This window comes from Phyllostomus discolor, chromosome 6 (assembly GCF_004126475.2).
Source record: "Phyllostomus discolor isolate MPI-MPIP mPhyDis1 chromosome 6, mPhyDis1.pri.v3, whole genome shotgun sequence".
In the NCBI taxonomy this organism is placed as follows: domain Eukaryota; kingdom Metazoa; phylum Chordata; class Mammalia; order Chiroptera; family Phyllostomidae; genus Phyllostomus; species Phyllostomus discolor.
The window spans coordinates 68,166,973-68,193,977 of NC_040908.2; the positions used below are offsets into that span (position 1 = coordinate 68,166,973).

Below are 27,005 nucleotides of genomic sequence, written 5' to 3' on the forward strand. Positions count from 1 at the left end.
GTTGTTGCTGCCGCTTTCCGGTTCCTTCTGCAGTGGGTGTCGCAGGTGCACAGCGTAGTCGCGGACGCTGCCGACCGAGGCAGTCCGAGCGGCAGCAGCTGGGAAGTGCAACCATGCCGCGGTATTACGAGGACAAGCCGGACGGCGGCGCGTGTGCCGGCGTGAAGGAGGACCTGGGCGCATGTCTGTTGCAGTCCGACTGTGTGCTTCAGGTAGCGCAGTCGGCGGCAGCCAACACTGGAAAGGGGAGGCCGGCCCAGGGGTGGGGGGTGGAGGAAGATGTCCTGTTCGTTGGCGTTGGCGTTGAGGACATGTGACTCAGTTATTGGTGTTGGGTGCAGACAACAACTCCGATTTAATAGACTTGGATATAGCCACCGTTGGACCCTCAGTTCCCTCCGGTTTTAAATTGGAGATAAAGATACCACCCCGTTGGATTTTTGTGACAAACCATTTCAGTTAAAGGAGTATTTATTGAATGCTGCCACTATGCCAGATTCTGAGTATTTTTTCTAATTATGAAGGGCAATCAGTTGTGTGCAGTTGGATATACAGTTTTAGAAAGTTGCTATTTTAAAGGAAACTATCCCAAAATGGACATAAGGCTATATCAATGTTTCTTCTGATTCATGATTTACATTTGGTCCACTGATTTTAGCAGTCAGCCAGACTGGCCTCCCAGTGTCTATAAAACTTTTCAGTTAAGAATTTAAAAGGTTATGTACTCCAACTTTTATTTTATGTGCAAGTGAGGAAACTGAGGTGTCTTGCCTTCAGACTCCCCTGGCCAGGGCTATTTCTAGACTGCTGATTTTCAGCCAGCTCCCAATAAATACCTGTTAAGTGGCAGGCATGCTACTAAGCACTGGAGACACACAGGAATAGTCACTACCTACACAAACTTGATCTGATGGGAAGAATGGACATGTGAGGGGCTGAATTCCTGTGATAAGGGCTGATTACGCATTTAGTACGCATTTAGTGCATAAATTTAGGAGCAAAACGCCACGGGAGCCTAGTGGAGAGCACCTCATTTTACTAGAGAATTTGGGAATTTTTCACAGAGGAGGTGTCATTTGATCTGAGTCTTAAAGGTTGAATAGTAACTAATTAAAGGAGTGGGGGCTGTGGTGGTTGTGGGGAGAATCTGAAAGAATAGCCTGTGCAGAGTCAGGAAGGTGTGGGAAGGCGGGAGGGAGCTAGTGGATGTTGGGCCTGAAGGATGGGGAGTAGGACAGAACGCTTGAGAGGAAGGTTGCCTGCTGTGAAAGCCCTTGTGTGTCAAGAGGGAGTTTGGATTTTATCCTAACATTCAGTGTCAAGAAGGCCATGGAGATGAGGGGTCAAGGGAATAAAGTACATAGAGTAGGACTGAGGAAAGAAACTCAGGTAATTTGTTGCAATGATTGAATCATTGAAATATTTAGCAAACATTTCCGTGCCAAGCTCTAAGTCAGGGAACATACAGATGAATGGGACACATTCTCTCCTGTGTGGAAACTGCATCTCTGGAATGTTAGAAAGTGGTAGAGAAAATGACGAAGACACATGGCACAGACTTTGCTTTTCCCTGTTGATATGTGGCCCTAATGATGCTGAACCTGGTCACCCAGGAGAGCCTAATGTTTATAAACGTCCCCTTAAAGGGAAGTGCATTTACTGTTTGTGGTAAATTCATCCTGAAAGGTGATTTCCACTGGAGTGTAAAAGAGCAGTACAGAGGCAAAACATTAGGTTTTGCAGATTCGGGACAATATCCTGTATTTTCTGGTGGTTTTGGGGAGTGGTTGCAGTGGTGGGCTGGGATGTCAAAATCTGCTTGAGGGGAACTCTGAAGATGCAGAGTAGGTAAAATTTGGGTTAATTTTTCACGGTGCATGAACATACCAGATGTTTCTATTTAAGTAGTACTCCATCTACCTCCATTAACATCTATCTAAAGTATTTATTACTAACACTAAAAGTGTTCTAGCCCTGGCTGGCATAGCTCAGTGGATTGAGCGTGGACTGGGAACCAAAGTGTCCCAGGTTCGATTCCCAGCCAGGGTACATGCCTGGGTTGCAGGCCATAACCCCCAGCAACCGCACATTGATGTTCCTATCTCCCTCCCTTCCCCTCTAAAAATAAACAAATAAAATCTTTAAAAAAAAAGATTTAATCTTTAAAAAAAAAAGTGTTCTAACTTTAGGGTACCTAATTTTGGCTTATTTGAGCTTTTAAAGTAACACTAAACAGGGTCATTTTATCATCAAAATTGCTTGAGATAAAATTGCAAAATTGTATCTTTCTACTCAAGGTGAGTTTCAGTGTATTGGCACTCACCTTGAGTAGGAAGATAAAATGGTCTTACCTTATATTGGCAAGCACTGCATAAGGCTGATGTTTATAAACAGTAAAAGTTTTACTTTAATATTCCCTTAATAGTCAAATAATATTTTTATTTTCCTCATGAATTGCAAATCAGAATTTGATGTCATTAAACCTCAAGTAATTCAGAAATTTCAAGTTTAGTCTGCTTTTTCCAGATGTTTTATGTATTTATATTTCTGGGAAACTAAACCCCTTTAACAGTTCCCTGTGGCAGGCACTTCCCCTGCTTTGTGATGTGCTCACACTGCCAGTTAGCCGTTGCATGTGTACACCTTCTTTCCTACCTCATATGAAAAGCCCTGTGTAGGCAGGAATATCTAGGACATATTCATTTTTTATCTTCCTACTAAACTGATCTAGGATTGTTCCGAGTTATTTATGTTTTAGTAAATTAGTTTTTATGAGGGTTTAGTTACTAGACAAATTAGTAGGGTAGGGCGTTCAAAAAGAAATTTTGCCCTGGCCAGGTGGCTCAGCTAGTTGGAGCATCATCCCATACACCAAGGAGTTAGTTGCTGGTTCCCTGGTCAGGGTGCATATGGGAGGCAACTGATCAATTGACGTTTCTCTCTCTTTCTCACAAATCAGTAAAAAACATGTTCTCAGGTGAGGATTTTTTTAAGTATTCACAAAGAAATGTTATGGCAATTAAATTTTAATTTTGCCTTTTTGAGTTGTGTAATATACCTTCTATAGATGCATCTCTGTGTACAATATATTAAAGTGCCTTTGTGTTAAACTTACAGATTTAAAATATTTTAAGGTAATGCAGAAGTAGTAATAGGGTTTTTATTCCATGATACCTTAAAAGGAAAATACTACTGAGTTTTTGCTCTTACCTAGTTTTGCAGTTGTTACTTTGTCCAGTCAGATTTTAAGTTATAGCTTTTTAAAAAAGGCTTATTTATTACAAGTCAGAAGCAAGCATTTCTTTTGTGAACATTCTTGTAACAGCATCCTGCTATGGTGGCCAGAAGGGAATGATGGTTTAATCCTGTTTCCTTGGTAACTTCCTTTTGAGTTTTCACTGCTTAAAGATGAGTTAATTTTACATCAGGTTCAGGCAGATTTCCTCTCAGAAGAATGTGTCAATTCTGCTCATACCTTCTTTTCCTCTTGCAGTTTTTACTCAGTTGAGCTTCTCAGAATAGAGAACTTGACTGTGGGGGCCAGGAGGTGGGAAAATGCAGAGATGTGTTGGAGGCAAAATACTTACATTATAAAGATACAAGTGGAGACTTGAAAGGCACTGGATACTACCTTCCAGAACAAGCCCTCCCATTCACCACGTCTGATCGCATATGCATGGGTTCTCTCTCTGTCAAACACACTGCTTTCTTCTGTCTCTAGTTCTGGAGTGTAAACATTTCAAGAACACGGGAGAAGCCATTACTACTTTCACCTTTACTCTTCCCTTTCCCACCCACAAGAGCTGGAGATACCAGTTTTTAGATTTATATATATACATTTTAAAGAAAAATACCCCATGGAAACCAGTGTTTTCAAGAACTCAAGAGCCCCCTTAAAGTGCCCAGAATTAGTATACACATTTTTCATTCTGTCCTTTTTTTTCCTTAAGCACCAATAGTCAAAATGAATTATGAACTATTTCTTCCATAATTTACTGTTTTTTTTCTTTTGCATTTTTACAAAAGAACTATTTTTCAGGAGGGTATTTCTTTTGTTTGTTAGAAAATTTCCAGATATTTATATTGTTTTATGTGTCATAGGAAGGAAAATCCCCTCGGCAATGTCTGAAGGAAGGACACTGCAAAGCTCTGAAATATTCATTTTTTGAATGTAAAAGATCAATGGTAAGAAAAGACTTTTTAAAGCTTACCCTAAAAATTAGCTATGTGGAATTAAATATGTGAGTAATGTAACTATAAATAGGTTGCAGTGACACTATGCAGAACTGCAGTGAGTTAATGTGAAGTAGCATTCATGAAAACCCATAGTTGACTGTTCTGTTATTCTGCCACTACACTAACCACAGCTGCTGACATCATGAATTTTTTATGGTATGATAATGAATTATTGGCAAGTATAATATAAAGTAGTGATTCACTATTAGTCCTCCAAGAAAGGACTGATATCACTCTTAATACAACTTCAATTACACATGCTTGGCAAAAACCTGAAATATAATTTAAGTTTTGCTGGTAATTTTACTTAATACTTCAAACAATGAGTGTATAACTAAGAACAAAGGTTTGATGGGAAGTTTACATTGTTTGTTTTCTCATAGTACCTAATATCTAGTCATCCTGCTTATGGTTCCCATGTTTAAAGATTATTAATTTTTTGAAAATATGGCTCTTAGCATCATGTAGTGATCAGATGAAGAAATGGCTATCTGTCCCATATTTGCTGTATTGGACTCATTAATAGGGTTTATCTCTAAAATAACTTCTTCCTGTAGAATTTCTAGGGAGTGATACTGACAACAATGTAAATTTACCTTATATACTGACTTAGACCCTCCACCCTTCCCCTTCCCCTTCCCCTTAAGAGGCTGTACTGTGAACTTAATTGCCTCATCCTTTGAATAGACAATTTAAGGATTTTTAATCCCCCAATGGTTACTTGTTACTTACCATTTTTCAGGGCTCTTCTTTTTTCAGTTGCTATTTGAATATTAATCCAAACAAATTAGAAATTCTTTGCTAGAAAAATATACATTGAGGATAGTTCAGAGAAAAAGATAAATGTAATTGGGATTCTACTTGAGAAAATCCTTATTGTGACCTTAAGTGCAAATTTTGTTTTTAACTCCATCTTTAGTATTTTGGGTTCTTTGTGGGGGTTTTTGATAGTTCTGAAAATTACCTTTAAAAAAATTCTATTTCCTGTTTCTACTACCTAGGTGTAATTTGTTGTTTTTCTAACATCTTAAGGTGAACAATTAGCTCACTTCTTTTTTTCAGTCTTTTTTTGCTATATGCATTTATATTAAATGTCCAGAATAGACAAATATATACAAATTGAAAGTAGATTAATGGTTGCTAGTACAGGTGACATGGGGGAGAGGGATATGGAGGAAGGAATGGGGGTGATCGTGATGATGGTGAATATGCAATAAAAACTCTTGAATTGTATTTAAGATGAGTTAATTGTATTGTTGGTGGAAAAACGGCACCAGGTGTTAGGCCCATGGAGTTACACCAGACCTTAGTTTAGCATCTTGGTATTTGAGTTCTGGCTAAGAAAGAACTCAGAGCCAAGACTCAAGCCATAAGAGAGACTTTATCTAAAAAGTCACAGAGGTAGAAGAAGTGAGCTGTAGAGGAAATGAGCTCAGGAAATGAGTTACAGAGGCAGAAGGGCCCTTGGAGTTTACAAGAGAGAGGCAAGGAAAACCCACTCGGGGGAAGGGGGTGGGAAGGCTCCATAGAGAGAGCAGAGACCATTGCCTTTTTAATTGTGCTGGAAACTGATTTATTTCTCTCCTGTACTGATGCCCCTTACCAAAGTTGTACTTAATTAATTATGTTGTACAAAATCTGATTTAATTGTACATGTATTTTCAGTTGGATGCCAGATCAAGATTCAGAGGAAGAAAAGGATATTGATAAGTATTATGTTGAAACCAAGATGGAAACAACAAAGGATTTCCTCTGGTCATTAAAACACAGAAATCAAGATAGGAAATGTACTTTTATCTTATACCTGTTCGGTTGGACCACAGAACCCTAGAGAGAATGGATGAGTTCTGGTTTTGAATGTGTATAAAGTAGATTTTTCTCTTGCTCTAAGTTATTTTTAGAAGGAAAATTTAATTGACTAGTTATGAGTGCAGAGTATAATAAATGTGTTTTAAGAATTATTCTAAAGCACAAAGATTGTTATTTCCAAACTTGACTCCTTAACCAAATGACACATTTTGTACATCCTTTGTGAATATCATGAAGGCCACTGAGGGGACTGTTAAAATCAGTAACATGGAGCCTGGGGAGAAAACGTCCTTCGGGAAAGTTTAGGATGAAGCTTTTCTTTTATTCAGTCCTATTTAGTTTTAAAATAAATTGTGCTTGATTTCTTGGAGAAGAAAGGCCTCATTTGCACTGATTCACTGAGGTAACAGCCTCAGAACCTTAATATCATATGTTAGGCAAAGCTGAATGCAAAGCCCCAGATTCCGTTGCCAGAGCCCTTTGCCTCCATCTCTTGACCTTACAGTTTTTGCTCCCTGGCCTCACTTTCAGGCTGCCCCTCTCTTGTAATGGGAAAGAGAACAGTGTCAGCCAAAGTCATGTCCTTAAGATCCATGATCCAAAAAGAGAGAATCTCCTTTACCTGGGGCCACATGTCAGATTCTACAGAATTAGACTATTAGACTATTGTCTTCCCTGGATCACCTGCCCTTGAATTACACCAGTCCCGGTGGAAAAAGGAATAGGGCCAGGCTCTCAGCCAGGCCTGGGTCTCATAATTCCCATGAGAATCACACTTGTTGAGTGATGGGCCTCTTCTCAAAAAGAAAAGAGGATTCAGTTCAAACTGAAAAAATAGATGTGTTCACTATGGAAAGCAAGAGTAAAAAACATGAAATGCTTGAAAAAGTTTAGAATCACAGTAATTTTATTCTGGTCACTTAATACAGTACAGAGCTGAATATGAATCCAAATTTTCAACTTTATTTTCAGTTTTGAAGAATGAAGAACCATGGCTTCTTTATAACATCCACAGGTTATTGGAGTTAAAGCAGTCAAGGTATTCCGTAGCTTGTTTCTTTTAAATGCTCACATAAAGTTGTGAGGATTCCACACAGCAGTAGTCCTTGTTGCCGAACCCCAGAGGTCTATTGCATGTACTACTTTTCACTGAGAAAGGGAAAGTGATGGTTTTATTACTTAAGTGCTACAAGTTTAATTAAGAATAACTTTGATAAGGAATCTCACTAAAATTGTTATTGAACTCTTAGTAACAGCTTTATTGAGAGCTTCATTTGGAGAAATTCACATGCTATAAAATTTACCCTCGAACTATATACAATTCAGTTGTTTTGTATTTTGATTTTTTAGTCAGAGTTGTGCAACATTACCATTAATTCCAGAACATTTTCATCTCCTCAAAGAGAAACCCCATACCCTTGAGCAGTTACTCCCATTCTCCTCTTTCCCCGAGCACCCAGCAACCATTTAATATACCTTCTCTGTCTGTAGATTTGCCTTTGTAGGATTATACATGGCCTTTTGTGACTGGCTTCTTTCACTTAGTGTTTTCAAGGCTCATCCATATGTAGCATGTCTGTACTTAATTCATTTTTGCAGAATAATATTCCACAGCATAGCTAGACTGCATTGTTTTTATCCATTCATCAGTCATTTGCACCTTGGGGCTATTATGACTAATGTTATAATAGGGTATACAGGTGGTCCTGGAATATGTATTTATTAAATGTCGTTTTGTTATAACACTGATGTGATGCTGTAGAAGCATAACTCTTGTTTATATCAATTAGCCTGTGGTAAAAATTGGTTTCATTATAGGCTGTTTCACTTAAAGTCCAGAACCTATCAATGACGTTAAGTGAGAATTTACTGTATACCTAAGAGTGGTGTTACTGGGTCATTTAACTCAATGCTTTGATGAGCTGCCACACTTTTCCACCGTGGCTACACCAGCATCGAAGGAAGATTTCAGTTTGTCTACATTGTTACCAACGGTTGTTATTTTCCATCTACTTGATAATAGACATTCTAGGTTTGAAGTGCTATCTGGTATCTAATTGGGATTTCAATTGGCATTTCCCTAAGGGTTATGATATTGAGCATGTTTTCAGGTGCTTATTGGCCACTTTTATATCTTTAGAGAACTGTCTGCTCAAGTCCTTTATCCATTTTTCAACTGAGTTATTTTTTTTATTATTGAGTTGTAAGAGTTCTTTATATGTTGTGTATACAAGTTCCTTAAACACAAATCAATGGTAAATGTTTTCTCCCAATTTGTGATTTGTCTTCACTTTCTTTATGCTGTCTTTTGAAACAAATTTTAATGTTGATGAATTAAATTTATCTGTTTTTATTTTGTTTATCTAAAAAAACCACTGCCTAACCCATTTATGGACATTTATTCCTATGTTTTCATGTAAGAGTTTTATAGTTTTAGTTTATGTGTAGCTCTATAATCCATTTAAAAAATAATTTCTGATACTTTCATTAGTAACTGTATAATTAGTGGTATAATAGAATATACCTAATGTAAAATTTATTATCTTTACCACTTTTTAAGTATATAATTTAACAATGTTAAGTATATTCACCTTGTTATACAACCCATCTCTGGAACATTTTTCATCTTACAAAACTGAAACATTATACCCATTAGACAACCCCTCATCACCCTGTCCCTCCAACCCCTGGCAGCCACCGTCTACTGATGGTGAGCATCATTTCATGTTGTTGTTGGGCATATGTAAACCTTTTTTGGAGAAATGCCTACTCAGGTTCTTTGCTCATTTTTAAGTAGGATTGTGTGCTCCTTTGTTGAATTCTAGTTCTTTGTATATGCTAGATATTAACCCTTTACAGATATATGATTTGTAAATATTTTCTCCCATTTCTTTTCACTCTGTTGATTGTGTTCTTTGATTGATATAGTCCACTTTATCTGTTTTTACTTTTGTTGCTTATGGTTTTGGTGTCATATCCACAAAATCATTGCTCAGTCTAATAAAGTTCTTTCCTTACATTTTATTCTAGGAGTTGTATGTTTTAGTTCTTATGTTTAGGTCTTTGATCTAGTTTGAGTTGATTTTGTATATTGTGTAAGGTAAGGTCTAATTTCATCCTTTTGTATACTGATATCCAGTTTTCCCAGCATCTTTGGTAAAAAGACTGTCCTTTCCTCTTTGAATGGTGTTGGCACCCTTGTTGAGGATCATTTGTCTGTACATATGCCAGGGTTTATTTCTGTGTTATCTGTTCTGTTTCACTGATCTATGTCTGTCTTTATGCCATCCATGCCACGCAGTTTTGATCACTGTAGCTTTGTAGTAAGTTTTGAAATCAAGAAATGTGAGACCTCCAACTTTGTTATTTTTTGGGGTTGTTTTTGCTATTCAGAGTCCATTGAGATTCCATATGAATTTTAGGATGGATTGAATCTGTTTATCACTTTGAGGAATATTGGCATCTTAACAGTATGAAGTCTTCCAATCCATTTACATGAGAAGTCTTTCCTCCTGTTGATGTTTTCTTTAATTTCTTTCAGCAACATCTTGTAATTTTTCAGTGTATAAGACTCTTGCTTCCTAAATAGATTAGGTTTATTCCTAAGTGCTTTCTCTCTCTCTCTTTTTTTTAATGCAACTGAAAATTGAGTTGTTTTCCTAATTTTCTTTTTAGGTTATTTGGATGATGGGTTAACTTTTTATAATTTTATTGTGAAACAGTAGACATACAGAAAAATATATAGGATGTTTGTATAATGTTAACTAATAATTATGTATCTTCACGTTACTACCATCCAGGTCAATAGAACATTGAATGACCCCTTGTAACACCTGACTTTTCTCAGAGGCCCTTCTGCTCGCCTCTGAGACAAAACCACTCTTCTGGTGTTTGCCACACTCTGCTCTTAAGTTTTCCTCCTCCCTTGAGCTTGTTGCATTTGGCTCCTTGAGATGTATTCGAGTACTGTAGTCTCCCCTTATCTATGGGGAATAATGTTTCAAGACCCCCAATGGGTGCCTGAAACTATGCATAGTACTGAACCTTGTATATACTATGTTTTTCCCTATACATACATACCTTTGATAATGTTTCATTTATAAAGCAGGCAAAGTAAGAGATTAGCAGTAACAAAAATGGGATAAGTATAACAATAAACTAATAAAAGTTATGTGATTGTGGTCTCTCTCAAAATCTTACTGTACTGTACTCACCCCTCTTGCGGTGATATGTTGATTGTAGGTAATTGAACCATGGAAAATGAAACCTTGGATGGGGGTGGGGGTACTACTATAACAGACTATAGTACTAGACCAGAGAAAAGCAACATAGTCTAGTGCAGGAATAGGAAAGATTTTAACTGAACACCAGGGTGGAAGGTGAGGTCATTTCTCAGGAAGACTTGGCCTGCATGGAGGAGGGGATGCAGGAGTTTGGGGTAGACATGCTGTGTTGAAGATACTCAAGTAGAATGACTAGGATACGGCTGGATGTGTAGATGGATCTGGACCTAGAGAGTCTTGGTGGACCTAGAAATTTGGGATCATTGGCAAATAAGTGGTAATTTATCCTATAGGAATAGTTAACACCTCAGGAAGAGTGTCAAAGTGAGAAGAAAGTTATGGACCAAGACCTGAAGAACACAATGTTAATGGCGAGTGAAGGATGGCAAGCAAATCAGAGTGGGGGGGATGGTAAGAGGCAGGACTACTGGGAGAGTGAAGCCACAGAAGCCAAAGGAGGGCAGGTGATGAAGTGCTCTGTGTTTCTACATTCATCTCTCTGGTGAAGATATCTTCCTCTTTGCAGTGGAAACAAAGCAAGTTTCCTATCCTCTCTAACCTGTCTCAGCTTTTTAATTTTTTTTCCTTTCTGTCTGTTAAACGGTACCACAGAGAGAGAGCACCATAAGGTCTGCATTTGAATGCAGACCTGCCTGGACCTGCCAAAAAGGTCCACCAGGAGCCTGGTACGGGAAAGAATTGTAGCAAAGATAGTGCTGAGACACAAAAGGGGTCCAAGGGGGGTTTGAAGTGTATCTATTCTGATCTTACGCTTTCGGGATTCTGTGCCACAGCTCAGGTAGTGATAGCTGTAATGAGAGTAAGGCAGGGTTATTATCCATTGCCAAATCTCAGCACAGAATGGACAGGGGTGGCACAGCACTGTGCCCATTTCATGGACAAAGACAGGTGCTCCAACTGTCACCTTCAGTGGTGAAGCCAGGACTTGTTTTCAAAACAAGCTTCAAAAAAAAAAAAAGACAGGTATACTTGGCTACATACTCCTACCATAAACAAAACCAAAAGACAACTAACAAATATCTTCTAAAATGCAGCAACATGATAGATTAATATATTGTACATTTAAAAACCATTAAAAAAGACCCCCGTTCTAATGAAGTCACAAAAGTAGAAATACAAGTATAAAAGATGTTCAGTTTTCACAGTAACCAGAGATAGGGAAATTGAAACAAGGTTCCATTTTAAACATCAGTAAGAAGAAAGGGAAGAGGTACATGCTGCAGGTGGTAAGCTTATCTCTCTGGGAATAATACAGGCAAACCTCATTTTATTGGGCTTTTCGGATACTGAGTTTTTACAAATTGAAGGCAAGAACCTCCACCATCAAAAAGATTACTCACTGAAGACCCAGATGATGGTTAACATTTTTTAGCAGTAGTTTTTAATTGAGGTATATATGTACAGTGGTTTTTTTAGACATAATGCTATTGCACATGCAATAGACTCTAGTATAATATAAACATTTCTATGCACTGGGAAACCATAAGGTTCGTGTGACTCACTTTATTGTGACAGCACTTTATTGTGGTTGTCCAGAACCAAACCCACAGTATCTAAGATATATGCCTGTATGAAAAATAGGAAAATTTTAAAACATTTACACTATGCTTTAAATTGTACATTTCTGCTGCCAGGAATTTATCCAAGGGAAGTCACTGGGCACATGTGCCTAGAAAAGGGTGCAGCATGTAGTACTGGTTGTAACAATCAAATGATTAATGAAATGTTTTATCAAGTTACCACAGATGACCAGGCAACCCACAGAGAAGATATGACCCATGTTAATGGACATGGGACAGTGACAACCATATCTAACGTAAACTTACTGCCAAGGCACCTCACAGTGGCCTTGTGAAGAAGGCACCATCGTGTCTGTACTTGGCACATGAGGAAGCAGAGCCTCAAAGAAAACAAAATAACTTGCTCGGAATCACCAGCTGAGGAGTGATAACAGGATTGGGACCTGCATCTGTCTGAAGTAGACACCCATGCTCTTAATTCCACCCCAATGTCCCTTCATTTCAAAGTAAGTGAAAAAAGGTCATAAAACAAGTCTCTCGTGGTCCCATGTTTCCAAACGCCCAAGTGTTCAATGCAATGCCCATTAATAATCAATCGTTCAGTCATGTGCCGGCCAGAGAACTAGTCCTCCTAGTGCAACAGAATAAATCAGGCAAGACCAAGTTTAATGTTCTTGTCAGTTATTTATTATTATTTGTCATTCTAAAGACTAGCACATTTACAGCATACATGGCTTTGAATGAGCTAAGAATATATAAAATGGTAACTACATGTGTATATATATATTAATACTGTCCAAAACAAATAAATAAAAGTACTTTAATGCACTAAGCTTGGTAAATACAATCGTGTAGAGACAAACTATTATACAATATTTGTATATTTTAAAGGAAACCGAAGGCATCTGTGCTGCAGGTGCTTTGACAGAACCCATAGCACATCCTGGGTTTTCAGTATGTCTCAACATTTCTTATTCAGTAGGGGCCTTACAAGGAACACTGGATGAAACCTCTTATTTTATGGCATCCTGCAAGACTGCCTTCCTTGTACAACCGAAAACTCAAAGCTCCTACGTGTCCCAAGGAGCTGCTGGCCACCGTGACGACATGCCTTGCTCAGCAAGGATGGTAAGTGTGTGAGGCCCTTTGAGACTTGTCACATGGGAGCCCAGCAGCAGTGCTCAGACAGAATACTGGAACCCAAATATTTTCTACGTGATTAGCCAAGTCAGGGTTTCATGGTTGTCCATAACATGAAGACAAAATTGGAAAAATAATTCACAATGAAGTGCCACATGCAAAACTGCAACAACTGACTCAACATTTGCCATATTCCCTTTTGATAAACACAGATATTTAATGCTCTACGGACCAAAAGAAAAAAAAAAATTCTGAAGACAACATGGGTGACAATTTAAAAAGACAAGGGAATATTTTAAAAGGTGGTGATGTTGAAATGAGAAAAGATGGAAATGTAAAAGATACTAGAAACATTACAAATTAAATGAAATGGTGGACAGGTAAAAGTCTAACCAGCCATATTGGAAGCTGTCTGAACAGGGACTGGCACAACAAGAGAGCCTGACACCAGCTGCTGCCACCTCTGCAGTGGGTTTGGTGGACGTGGGTTTCTCTGCCACCACGCTCCAGTGAATCCAGCTTTGACAGAGATGGTGAGCTCCAACTGTCCCTCACTGATGTGTCTTCCACACCAGTGCACACTTGACCAGTGGGAACGTTCCTTCCATCGGAAATCAGAACACAGCAGGCTGTCTGCGCACTGACTTCCAAGTAGGAGGGATCTGGAAGGTCATCCAGTTCCACCTTTACCAGCTGCTTACCCTGTGTGTCCCTGCCACAGGTGGTCCTTCCTGGCTGTGCCTCAGTTTCCCAGGCTGTTACATTTCCAAGTGGCATTTCTAAAGGATCCCAAAGAATAATACCCAGAATTGTAGGCACAGGAATTTCCTAAGAGTGCACCAATCATTAGAATTAGCATCATGAATGTGCCAAATATATTCCTTTTACAGCCTTTTAAATAAACATAAACAATCATCATAATAAACAGAATTGATAAAACATATACACTAAGAAAAAAACTCTGCTATGTACAGATAAGACTCATCATCTTATAATAGATGACCAGACATCATTTTCTATGAAATTCCTAAGTTTTATGGCCCATTAATCCCTTTCAACAATCTCACTTTAGGAGCTAATTTCAACTTTCTCAATAGTCACCTTACATAACAGAATGAGAAAAGGATAGTAACAATTATTGCAAACCTAAAAGATACTTTAATCAGTCAAATATTATATTGTCTTTCAGAAGACAATAAATAGGTAAACCCACTATGGACATCTGATCTGAAAAGATTCAGGCTTCCACCATCTACACACATAAATCTCCACTATTGCGAGAGGCCTCAGCCATACCCATGTGAGGTCCTGGGGTGCTGCAACTCAGGATCCATGCGAGAAGGGGACATGCACCTTGGGTCACTAGACATGGAAATAAGAGAGGAGACAGCTGGCTTCCCATTCTCAAGCAGACACCCTGTTCTATAATGCATAAGGGACAGAAGAGGACCCCATTGTGTGAGTGGCTTTGTAAGTGTTATCTTCTAATAAAGTCTTATCTCAGGCCATTTCTCAACCTCTACTTCAACTCTTGGCTCCACCAGTACTGCCATAGACATAATTCATTAGAGCCACCTGCTCTCGCTGCATGAGCCAGAGCTAGCTTCTTTCCCCAAATCTTGAATTAGCATGTAACATTTTATGGTCTGTCCAGGATCCAACTGTTTACTGTTTTACATTCAGATTTTTAAAAAGTAAATTGGATTGTACTTCGATGCTCAATTTTGAGTTACTTGGTAGAAAAATAAGTGAGCAGCTGCCTAAGTGGACATTTAAAAAGTTTTTTAGCATTTCAGACCTACCTAGCTTGATTTCTGGAGGCAACCGCCAGTGACGCTTCTGTGGTCCTGGCTGCAGGCTGTTTAATGGGGCAGTCATTACTACCCACACTACTGAGCCAAACATCACCTCCTACTGATCCAATGGAATAAAAAACATGCTCCATAGACTCTTTAGTGAAATATTTTAAAACACAAAAGTAAAAACCAATCCTTCAGGTCTTCTTGAAGAATTCATATATGACACTAGAGGGTATCCACATTTGTTATGTAACAGCTAATTAGAGGACACCGTGTGTTCAAGTTTCAACCTTGCCGTAAGTCCCTTCAGGAGGCCTGTAATGCTTGGGGAAAGCCTTCAGCTGCAGGGAATTAAACGCATATTTGCGACTTCCAACATTCTTCATTGTATTTTCTCTTCGACAACCCTCACTGGGGAAAAAACAAGCACAAGAAATGACAGCAGTAAAAAAGGAAAAAAAAAAAGAAAAGACTTAAACTAAGATGGAATGAACTGATTATTTTTATAGCATTAAAAAAAAGGTTAATTTAAATGGGTGCCAGACTATTTCCAACAATACGCACATAAGATGGTGGGGTTCTGAGCAAGGCAATTAAGAAGCACAGCGATGAACAGGTGTGTGGGATTGCGTGTTTTGCATTTGCGAAAGCAGCACTTTATCTAAATGAAAGAAAACTTTTTAAAAAAACTAATGGTTTCATGTATTTTGTTTCTAGATATTTCAGGGTTCTATCCTAACTAGTGGTACAAAGATTCTGTTATATAGCAAATTAAATGGAAAACAAGGTAGTGCGACTCTTACCAAAGCCTTTAAAGAACTGCATCTTTCTGTGTTAGCCACAGCTATTAGTCACCTCAAATTCAAAATGCTGGTTTTCTTTGCAGAATTCAACATGTAGCAAAGCCATGTGGCTGACAAGGCTGCACTAACGGGCTGTCTCCTAAGTGGGTGCAAAACAATCCAGTGGTCCCAGGTGGTGCTGCATGGTGGGTGTGCATGGCTATCAGGGCTGGGGTATCTTGAAGGAGTGACCCTACCGAGGTCCCCTTGTGGCAGCCAGCCACTCTCTCCAGGTGAACTGCCCTCACTGTGGTCACCTTTCAGAAGAGTCCTACACCAAGCCAGTGAGAGCCAACGGGTGCCCCTCCTAGAGAACCCACGACCAGCACTGTCCCTGCTATATTTGATGGGGGGGGCTGTCTTGGCAACCCAGTGTGCAAAGCAAGCGCAGAGCAGGAGGATGAGGGGCAGGCAGGCCTCACGTTCCCAAATGAGAGCATCAGTGGAGTTCTCTGGAAAGCATTCTGGTGCAGACATCAAATTAACAGGCAAAAGCAACTCAATATAAATGACTTCCTGTAGTCTAATTGTATTTTTATATTTTCTGAGACTACCAATGAAATTAACTAGTTATCAAATTTAGTACAAAAACCCCTTTGTGAGATGTAAAATTTAGAGTTACCAAGAAACAGTGATTAAAAAAATATTTACAATTGTATGAACACCATTATGTCATACATTTTTTAAAAATATCAGTGGCAAGTGCTCAATGAGCCTTTTAAATTGAAAATAGCATTTTCATGTTCAAGAACATGTAAAATATTTTGGGGGAAACTAATTTTATTCAAAAGATAAGCATGGGTATTTCAGAAAAGTATTCACCTGCTTCTTATTAAATAACTTAGTAACTCAAATATGCTTCCTTGTCATCAGAGCCTCAAACCCTCAGTGAGATGTGTCATCGGAGCTGAACACTTCGGCCATACAAGAGGGGGCCCCCAGAGTAAACAATGATCATGTCTGTCTAACATCCAATAATCCGATAAAAATGTAATTCCAATTAAAGCAGAAGCTCTAGGTTCTATGCACAATCTCATTTAATCTTTGGAAACTCACATTATTGGACTATTTCTGATAGGGCTTCTCCATTTATATAGAAGTGTCCATTTTCAAAAACCACCTATCATGAATAAATGCCTAACTCCTTTAAGGGGCAAAGAATGATTTTGGAACTTTGACATTATCTTTTATTTACATGTTAAAGAAGGTAATTATTGATTTAACTATATGATTTCTTTTTCGGAACATCCATTTTTCAATGAAAAATTAGAATGGAAACCCAAATGACAACTCATTTTAGGGATACTTCTGGCTTTCCCTTTCTGCTGGGTTCCTCCGCTTTAGGACCCATCTGGATACACAGGTGTCTTAGTGACCCTGAATGTCTAGAGTGACCAGTTCTCAGCACCAGCATCAGCTTAGAGGCCGCCTGAAAATCATCACCAGATCTCAGGGACTCCCCTTTCTTGAGCCATCTTCCCTTCTTTGTTTCATCTTGCCTATTTCTCACTAAAGCAGAAAAGATTCCAGATACACATGTAGTTTGATTTAGAGTAAAAGGCCTTATGAGATTAAAATTCAGCACAATGGGTGGGTATATTGAGTCTCTTTTCTCAGATATTCTACCAAAAAAAAAACCAAAACAAAAACCAACAGGCCACAGCACTAGGCTGATGGTGTCCTCCATTGTGCTGGCCTATGATTGCAGAGTTAGAATGTACTGGTTTTCAACTCGGTCCCTGAAGAGAAAAACAAAGAACCACATCTTCTCTCTTATCCATCTCATATCCTTTCAACCTAGCGCCAATCCCACATGCAGCAGGAAGGCCTGGCTGCTCCACGACAGCCAAGGAGCAGCTGTGGTGTCCATGCCTGTGACCCCAAGCAGGGGCTTCCCCATCTGGCCTCGCCTTCCTTTGTTGTGCGAACCTCTGATGAGTTACAGGTATACACATGGGCCCAGGGAAGAGGCAGGCAGGCTGTCTGTAGTCACCTGTGCATGGCTTCTGCCTGGCCTGGAGGTAAGCACCAGCACGGGTCACTCCTGCGGGGCACCCGGGAGCTGTGAGTGGGAACTGAGCATGTCTGTGGATTCTACTTTCCCTCCTTCAAATAAAGTACACAAGAGTCTTAGTTGATGTGTGCACCACGATCTAGAGGAGAGCAAGTGGTCAACACACTTCTCCTAGAATCACAACTGACAGGACCCCTCCTAATAACCAGTGTCACATTCTACAATCTACCACCACCAGTCCCTGGCATTCGCAGAGAGGCTCCCTACTGAAGGATCTCAGGAGCTGTGCCACAGAACAGCCACCTCATGTATTCTAGAAAAGACAGTGCAACCAACACTGCACCTGAGAGAAGACTGGAGTCTCCCCAGGTGTGGCGCCTGCCCCAGGGCTCCTGCAGTGCTCTGCTGGGTCCAGGAAAGAGGGGTACCCAGGTGCGTGAGGAGGACTAGCTTCCATTTTAGCATTTGAAGCCTGAGTCTAGCACTCATCACTCACTGCCAACTGCTGCTGCGATTACTAAAACCCAGACTCAGATATGACGCATGCCAAAGAAATCCCAGAGAAAGTTCTAGAAGTCTTGGAGAGGGAATGTAGAGGCAAGACTCTGTGGTGGACTGAGTTTGTGTACATGCATGGATGTAAAGGTTTTAAAAACACTAGCTTTTCTAAATTCACCCCAATTTTTCTTGACTGGTAAAAAATATTTCATGAAATACAGTGTATGAGGAACCAGCTGGAGGTCCAAAAGAGTTCATAACACAATTTGAACTGAAAGACAGAGAAGCCACCGAGTATTTCTTACACAGGGCCTCTGGAATTTCCCCCCCCTAATTCATTGTTAACTTTACAAGTGTACAACTACACTTCTGCCAAATGTGAATGTTAAGGTTATAAATCATCCCACTTTATGGACAGTGCCTTGTTAAAATCAAGAGTGGTAAGAGCAGAAACCAGAGTGACTCTGTGCCTTTCACAGCTCCATCTAGCACAACTGCCCAAAAGGGAAGCCTCATTTCTTGGTCACTTTTCTTTGACCTTTTCTTTCATTATTAACTACATTTGACTTGTAGAGATAAAAGATGTGCAGACTTTAATCCAAATTTAAAGATGCAGTCTTTAAAATGAAAAATGCTATTTCAAGAAAAATAAATGTATATAACTTTAACAGCCTTCTGCTAATATATGTATTAATTCCTGTAATCAGTTTAATGATCCTTAAAGATTTAAGAGAGTAAATCTGAAGTCACATGCAGTATGTTTTCTTATGTGCCTGACTTGGTACAACACGCTGTTGTAGTCACAGCTTTGTGTCACCTCGAACTGGAAATAATAAATATGAGCAAGGAAACGTTATGATTCTGCAAACTGTTTGCTACTGTAATTTAAGGGACTGCGCTTTGAAATGAAAGCAGAAAGTCAGTGTCCTAATAAATAGGCTTATACAGATGAGCCAGTTATAAAGCATCTATCATTTTCTTATCGTTTCTCTTCAAAAGGAAAGGAAAGGTTAGCAGTACATTTAAAGAATAGTATCAAATATACAAATTCTTTCAGACAGAATTCCTTTCTCTTGGAAACAGGGCACATGTGATATACAGGTAATAAATAGCTTTACATCAGAAAATAAGAGGTTTGGTACAAGTAATTCCAGACCAGCTAACAGTGCAGTCACAGGGCACTGTAAGAACGTGTTACAAGCACTGAAAACTACAGAGTTTAAATGAGCAAGTCCTCTTGGTGAAATAATTTGGCAGGTATTTATAGTTCAGAACAACAAAACGCCAAACTGTAAGGCATGAAATATTTCTTGGCAAACACGCTTTGACACATTCCTTCTGTCCATTTAGGTATATCCTGGCACTTTCGTTTTCTTGTGACTTATTAATTTTTCATAATGATACTCATTTGCAACGCAATTTGGTCACCAGGTATGCTATGCTCAGAAAGAGCCACACAATCAGTAAATTGGGGCTCAGAGCTAATAAAGGGATGGAACAGAGGAGGCTGGGATCTAGTCTTAAGTCTCGGATGGGCACCAGGCCGCTCAAGTTCTTCTGGGTGACTACCTCCCGTGTTCCAATGCTGTGAAAAGGAAAAAGTTTGGGAGAAAGGAAAAGAAAAAGGGAAAGGAAATAAAGAAAAAAAGAGAGACACATGCAATGGATTTTTATCAAAATCATGGGAAAAAAGAGGAGAACCAAAAGATAAAGTTTAAAAAAAAAAAAAGGAATGAAGCCACAACAGAAAGAAAAGATGAGATGCAGAAAAGGGTGTGAAAGGAATACCAAAACAAAACCAGCACAGTCACAAGGAAAAAGAAGAGAAAGAGAAGTGAAAATAAGAAAAAAATACTGTAGTCTACCGAAAACACACACACAGGCTGACGAAATGGTTTTCCATGTTCACGCTCTCAGCTGCCCGGCACGCGTCATGCCACCCTGCCATGCGCTCACATGCTGCGAAGACATGGATCCCAAACAGCAAGCTGAACATGAAGAACCATTGGCCAGTTTGACCTTCTGACAGGTGCCTGAGCAGGGGGTGGGGCAACCGAGCTTGCCGCAGCTGCCTCTTGCTGAACGGTTCAAACAAATACTATTCACCTCAAGTGTCAACCCAAGGCACAGCCCTCACCAGACTCGCCTTGGCTTTCAGACTCAGCAGTGGCAGGGCATCAGCTACTGGTGGCTCCGGCTTTTCAAGTTATTATCCCCAGGAATGGCATCCAACCAAGCTCCACTGGGAACTTTGAGCTTTCCCTCCTTTGGTGCTCCGGAAAAAATGTCCTGAGGTGAGACAGCAGCCAGAAACATAGGATTCTGGAACCACATCCTCCAAGCATGGTCGTCGAGGTGGCAATAGTGACATAGAGGCGCCAGGACCCACTGGGAGGGGGACAGGCCAGAGGTCTTCCCAGGGTTTCCCAGAGGAAGCAGGAAGCCTTGGACTTGCCCTGCTTGGGTGCTACTCTGACAGGGACCCTCTCCGTGCTGCGCACACTGGCTGACTGTCATGTTCCCGAGCAGTCCTTAGGTAGGCCCACGCTGTGGTGTATCAGCCACTGGGCTGGAGAAGAGGGGCTACCAGTGGTGAACTGGAATCGGCTCAGGTAGCTCGGAAGAGCTTGTGTACACAGCTCATCCCAACTCCGTGTCCCACGGTGTCCTACTGGTAGCTCTAAGTAGGCCCCAGTGGGAGTATTTATGCCACAGAAATTGGCAAATGCTACCGATCCGGGGTTTGGGGTATTTTTTTTTTTTTTTGTGAGAGAGCTGGTTGTTTAACATTTGCTAGCATAGCACTGCCACTGCTCACCCTGGGCCTCCACGAGAAAACTGGCCTGGGCATCAGCTTTGGCCCTTACAACCACTCTCCCCATCCCAGCACCCTGGCCTGCACGCTCTACCCTCCTCAGGTCAGATACAAGTGAGCAAGCAAGAGAACCAGAATGCACTCCTTCACTTGAGGGCACAACCACTATCTACTGCTGCCTCCTTAGGGCTCCTGGACCCGCCCCTCACGCTTGTAGTGGTGAGCAAACCTGTCTTTCCCACACAGGATAATCCAGAAAACACAGAAGTCAGGCATAACAGTGTCACCTTAAAGCAAATGCATGTGGCCAGAGCCTGAGATGCTATAAGGTCGGGGGACAAGGTGGCAATCGGGACAGTACCCTGGGCTGGTGCTGTGAGGATTCTCGGGCAGGCAGAGGTGAAATGGGACCGAGCCTTGTTTTTAATAACTTCTTAGACACAGTTATGATTGTAATACATGTTCACTACAGAGATCTAGAAAATACAAGAAAACATAAATAAGAAACCTTAAAAAGACAAAATCATTGGAGGTGGGTGGGCGGGGATTTCAGAGGGAGCTGAGGTGGAGGGAAGGGCACCTGTTCCCCTGGGAGGAGGGCCCTCCCCACTCAGGACCTGGGTGCTCCCGGGAGGAAGGAAACCCAGCTGGCTGTACGGAGCCCGGAGTGCTCAGAACAGTGACAGGAATGTAACACCCAGACGGCAGATGAGCAGACAGCCACTGGGGGACAGGGACGGTGTGTGACTGGGATGGTGACAGCCTGTCGATCTCATTTAAAAGCCTCACGAAGATGTACTCTTTAACCTAAGAACTCAATAGGGAAAGTGTGGCCAGGAGAACAAGTAAGGATACTTACTCACTGTGCCACTTAAAGTGCCCAAACCCATAACAGCTTAAACAGTCAATGACCAACTGGATACATCATGCTGTGCTAAAAATGATAAGGTCTACATTTATTAACCTGAAAAATGCTCATGAGACAGTTAAATGAAAAAGCCTAAAGCCAGCAGACAGAACTGCACATGTGTCTGTGCTCGTGTGTGTTTGCTTCTGTTCCATTTGGGGACTGGGGACACAATGTTTGGGCTAACCACACTCACACCCGTGCGTGCGTCTGTGGGTGTGTGTCTGTGAGAGGGCGCCTACCAAGTGTTAGCATTGTCACCTGTTAACAGGAATATGGAGAATTTTTTTGTGGTGTGCATTTGTAAGAACAACCTGCATTTTCTAATCTTCCTATAAGGAGTATCAATTAATTCTGTAATAAAAAAGTAAAAAATACTTTGTATGTATAAACTGTAATGCCAATCTGTGTGCGTGTGGGCATGGCCCCATCACCCCAGGCAGCTACGGGCAGCTGGTGGGGCAGCCACATTGCTGAGCAGCCACTTTCTCCCAGGTCCCCTGAGCCCTTTGTGCTCGGACGCAGTCAGGATCAACTGTTGTTGTCACTGAATTTGTTCCAGAAGCCAAGACTGGGCAGAGGTCTACATATCTGCTGTACACCTGGCTCAGGGCCCGGTCTCCTGAATGGTGGGCGCCATGTGCCACTGAGTCAGCCTGGCTCCCGGCGACCCCGTGAATGATTGATGTCCACAGTGTCCCGTCCTCAACAGCCCTGCTCAGCTCCCGTAAACAAGCCTATGGCTTTTTTTAAGGAGTCAGTCCCTCCCACATTGGGCTTCATCTTTTCCTGCTGCCTGCTATGTTCCCAGCATTACTGTTTTTCCCAAAGGACCCTGTGTTCTCATGTGTCTGAAGTAGGAAAACTGCAGCTTTGTCATTTTTGTCTCTAGTGATGTTTCAGGCTTCCTGTGCCTCCTGAGTGGACCTGGTCCTAGTGTTTGCTCCAACAACCAGAGATGTCCCCCCTCCAGGTCCCTTGTTCCTTTGCTGGCTGAAGTCTGCATGTGACCAGAGCAGTGCCTCCCACCTCCTCTCAGGTATCAACAGCACACAGATGCGGCTGAAAGCCCAGCCCCACCACTCCAGCAGCACCAGGGACACTGAGCCCGAAGGGCATGAACTCCATGAGGACAGGCCCTCGGTCAAGGGCACTCCGGGCAGGGGTCTCTAAGCCTCCGCTGCTTTCCCCAGGCTAAGGCAAGGAGAGTGGTGAACTTTCTGAAAGTGCGTTCTGAGAAAACGGAGAGGTTCAGATGAACTTGGAAAGGCAAAACAGAGACAACAATTAGAGCTTTACAAAATGCTATGTTACCAAGAGGCAACAGCTCAGGCCTGGCATTGGTGCATCACTGTGAGAAGGTCAAACGGCAGAAACACACAGAAAGGATAAGAGAGTTGAACACTTCAAAGAATCTGGTGAGAGGACAAATGGCAGAACATTCAGCAGGAGTGACTTGCAAACGAGACTGTGACAGCATTGGTGACTACAGTGAAGGAGACAGGAAAACCAGGTTTCTTATCCTTTCGTTTGGTATGTGCGGTAGGGTGCTCCCCGGCAGTGCTTGAAACAAGGCATCAGTCAACAGGAGACACTTTTGAGTCCTGGGTTTCATTCTGCAAACACGCCTGCTGTCTCGGAATCAGAATATTGTTAGGGTGAGGTCGCCACAGCCCACAGACAGGCGGGCGGGTGGCTGCCATCGCCACAGAACACTCATCTGACACTTTGCTCATAAAAGCAAATTGTGTCGACTGCTAGGGAAGAAGCAGAGTGGACCAGTGCAACCTGCAGACACGCTTTTGTCACTCAGAGACATACAAATGATGTAAGTAGCAGATGCATGCTGAGACAGCTCTGGCCGTAAGTCACACCCACAGCAAGGCTGGTGGCTGGGGGAATGCCATGTGACACACGGCTTTCACGAGGTGCTCCCCGTATCACTCCTGATACCTGAGCTGGCCCCTGTCTACCTGTTTGCCTGCAGTTCTGCTCCAGAGACTGCTAGCTCTTTATCTCCCCCTTGACTGAAAAGAGAACACTGTCTCCATTTCATAGTGCCAGTAGTTTGACTTTGTAGACACTAGTGAAATTTCCAAAGTCAAACCAGAGCATGACGCTGGAGTCAAGGGGCCTTGTGCCGGGGAGCCTGGGGAGGCGGCAGTGGGGGGGCGGGAGGACGGGCACGGACTCACCTGCGCATGCACTCCAGGGCCTGGGTGAAGACCTGCGGGGCCATGCCATGCTCGTGCTGCAGGATCAGGCACTGTTCCAGCGTCACCGACATGGCCGTGCGGTCCTTGGCGCTCTTGCAGCTGGTGAACCGGACCCCATTAAGGCGGCGGCAGATCTGCCAACAGGAAAACAGGCTGTGCTTAGAAGGTGACTGCAGAATGGAGACACACCCCACATGAGACACAGGCTCCAGAGGGCCCAGTAGGGCATGAGGTGACAGCTCAGTTCCAGGCTCAGCCATTCCCTCTGTGCCGGCTCCCCAACTTCACGTCCTGCCAGAGGTGGAGATGGCCAGCGGTCACTGCCCTGGGGCTGCCCCACCCTGCCACACAGGTGGTGTGTGCCTGCTCCCACAGGGTGTTCCTTCACAGTTCAGGGACCCTCCCTTTCAGGATGTCACCTTCTTCTAAACTATGACAACACCATCTTGTCATATTCGGCCCTTTGCTGCTGACCACTCTGAGGACGGGTAGAGGGGCAGCAAAGACCGACTCAAGGAAGGAAGTCAGAGCAGCTCAAAGAATGTTGAGGCCCTGGTCAGGTCCTTAGGCCTTGCTGGAAGGCACAAAACAGACCCACTGGTCTCTACCCTCCTGTCCCACACAAATGGGGGACAATTCAGAAGGCCACCTCCTGACCACCAGGCCCACAGGCCATTCATTCTGCACCTCCCTCAGGCCCTGGCACAGGCAAGTGCCAGTGTGCCTGCCTCTCACATATGAGAAGCTTGCTTGGTGGGCCACCTCCGGGCTGGGAAAGGAGCACCTCAGGGCATCCCTCCCCCCCATGGTAAGGGTGTCTGGCATCACTTCATCTGCATCGCTGGGTACAATCCTCAGTATACAGTCCCCACACCCAAAAAGCCCTAAAACAAAAGATTTGCTGGGTAAGTGTGAGGCAGCCTCATTTGGCAGCAAACCCAGAGCTGAGCTGGTGTAAGCCTATTTATAATTTTTATTTACCCCTTTTGTATAAATAATCATGCTTTTCAGTGAAGGAGTATTAATGAGTTTGATTCCAGAGTATTTCCTAGAGTCTCCCAGGATGTTAAATCACATACATGTTCCACATTACACATATGTGTACCAACTGTATACCATGTCACTTCTCAAATAAGGACACCTGTGAATTCCAAACCACCTGGCCACAAGGGCTTCAGACAGGGCCTATGGACCTGCACCAGGGACCGTGAGAACACTGGTATTGTATGAGAAACCATCTGGGCCGGACAACGGCGGGCTCCAGTGACCTGCTGTGCTCCGGAAAGATATCAGAGACGCTGCGGCACTGCGCTGAGGACGGCACCAGACCTGCTTCTCAGGCCAGCACAGCCAGAGCCTGTGTGTGTGCCACCGGGTAGGTAGCACAGTGAGGTCTGATCACTGTGTCCAAGAAAAGACAAACTGGAGGAGGACAGGCTTCTTCTGAGAATAGACAAAATTTTTTAAAAGAAAAAGACCCTAAATAGAACATAAGCTAGGTGAAGAATGACTTCATTCAGATATGTAAAACCGTAACTGACAGACCAAGGGTGGCAGCCAGGCCATGCTCACCAAACTCTACAAGCTGCAGAGTTCACAGCCCAGGCACGTGGCATAAACTGGAACGACAACATTCGCAGACAGAGCGTCTGGAGCTCACATGAGATTCCAGGAGGAAGTCAGGGGCTGATGCGCACTGCTGCCCAAGAGGGCAGAGTCTGCAGTGCCAGGCTCCAGGCTCTGGGGGCCCCAGCCAGACAGGGGACCCCGGCTGGTCTTCCATCCATGAAGTGAGGGATTGGATCTCACTAATGATATTCCAACTGTTCAGCTGAAGACCCCTGCTCATTCATGTACACAAATGAAAATAAGTAAGATCCGGAAAAGGAGGCAGCTCTGGTTCGAGTGAAGACAGGAGGGTCCAAGGCCCGAGTGCCTTGACACTGGTGCCCCCACCCCCTTGTCCCCTGCATGGGATCCCAGGTGGACAATTTGAAAACGCACTTATCCAGGGTCTCTGAAGCCCTTCCAACTCTGAATCTGTGCTTCTGTACCTCGGGCCTCTGGTGGGGACAAAAAACATGGGCTGGATGGACTGCTTTTTGGTCAATCATCCCTACAGGTGATTGTGTGTGTGTTTGTTTGAATCCTCACTTGAGGACAGGTTTATTGATTTTAGAGACAGAGAGGAAGAAAAATATCGACTGGCTGCCTCCTGTACGCACCCCCACTGGGGGTTGAACCCACAACCTAGGCATGTGCCCCGACTGGGAATCAAACCTACAACCTTTTGGTGTATGGGACAATGCTCCAACCAGCTGAGCCACCTGACCAGGGTGGTGACAGTTTCTCTATTATGTAACAGGAGAAAAAAAACAGCCACAGTTCCCAAACAAGGTATGCACAGGTCTCTGCATCCTGGCTGAAATGCTGCAGGGGGGGACAGTCCCCCCAACTGCCCCCGGGCTCTGTAACCAGGGCAGCCATCCAACTGCCAGTGGGGAGTGCAGGGCCCACTCTTTCTCCAGGAGAGAGGGGTGTGACCATCCTTCTCCCATGCTCAGGCCAGGCAGGGAGCTGGGATGCCATCTGGGGCCACTTGTGAGTCCCAAAGACAAACAGGTCCCAGTGCTCCGTGGAGACGAGTTAGACCCGCCCCGTGAGGGGTGAGTGAACAACTCACTACTAAACTGCTGTGACGCCAGGCTCAGAGCAGGGGCCTAGAACCCCACCTATTTGGAATGTTAGGTGCTCAGGTCAAAGAGCAGATCTGAGCTGTCACATATGAAATGTTGTGTACAGGGACTGTACTGGTCACCACGGTCTGTCTCTGGACCTATTCCAAGATGCAGGAGGCAGGGAGTTTAGCTGGTATCAACTGCAGGTGTCTGAGGGTGACAAAACA

General features: G+C 42.6%; 2 protein-coding genes across 17 annotated transcripts in view; one reads left to right on the top strand and one right to left on the bottom strand.

Annotated features, from left to right (window-relative positions):
• The first annotated feature begins 11 nt into the window (after positions 1 to 11).
• LOC114501027 (cytochrome c oxidase assembly factor 5) lies at positions 12 to 10,216 on the top strand. Its single transcript, XM_028517764.2, has 3 exons — positions 12 to 212; positions 4,102 to 4,185; positions 5,902 to 10,216. The coding sequence occupies exons 1-3, from the start codon at positions 114 to 116 to the stop codon at positions 5,941 to 5,943; spliced, it is 225 nt and encodes a 74-aa protein (XP_028373565.1). The 5' UTR covers positions 12 to 113; the 3' UTR covers positions 5,944 to 10,216.
• A 2,317-nt stretch (positions 10,217 to 12,533) lies between these two features.
• Positions 12,534 to 27,005, bottom strand: part of INPP4A (inositol polyphosphate-4-phosphatase type I A) — a 132,701-nt gene continuing 118,229 nt past the window's right edge. For 8 of the 16 annotated variants that reach the window (XM_036030074.1, XM_036030081.1, XM_036030073.1 and 5 more), the window contains 2 exons: positions 24,080 to 24,234; positions 12,534 to 19,747 (listed from right to left, as the gene is read on the bottom strand). In XM_036030074.1, coding sequence (XP_035885967.1) covers positions 19,567 to 19,747; positions 24,080 to 24,234 — 336 coding nt within the window. In that variant the 3' untranslated portion in view covers positions 12,534 to 19,566. Of the gene's footprint in view, positions 19,748 to 20,930; positions 23,516 to 24,079; positions 24,235 to 27,005 lie in introns of those variants that run through there. The other 8 variants (XM_036030085.1, XM_036030084.1, XM_036030079.1 and 5 more) reach the window with 2 other exon arrangements.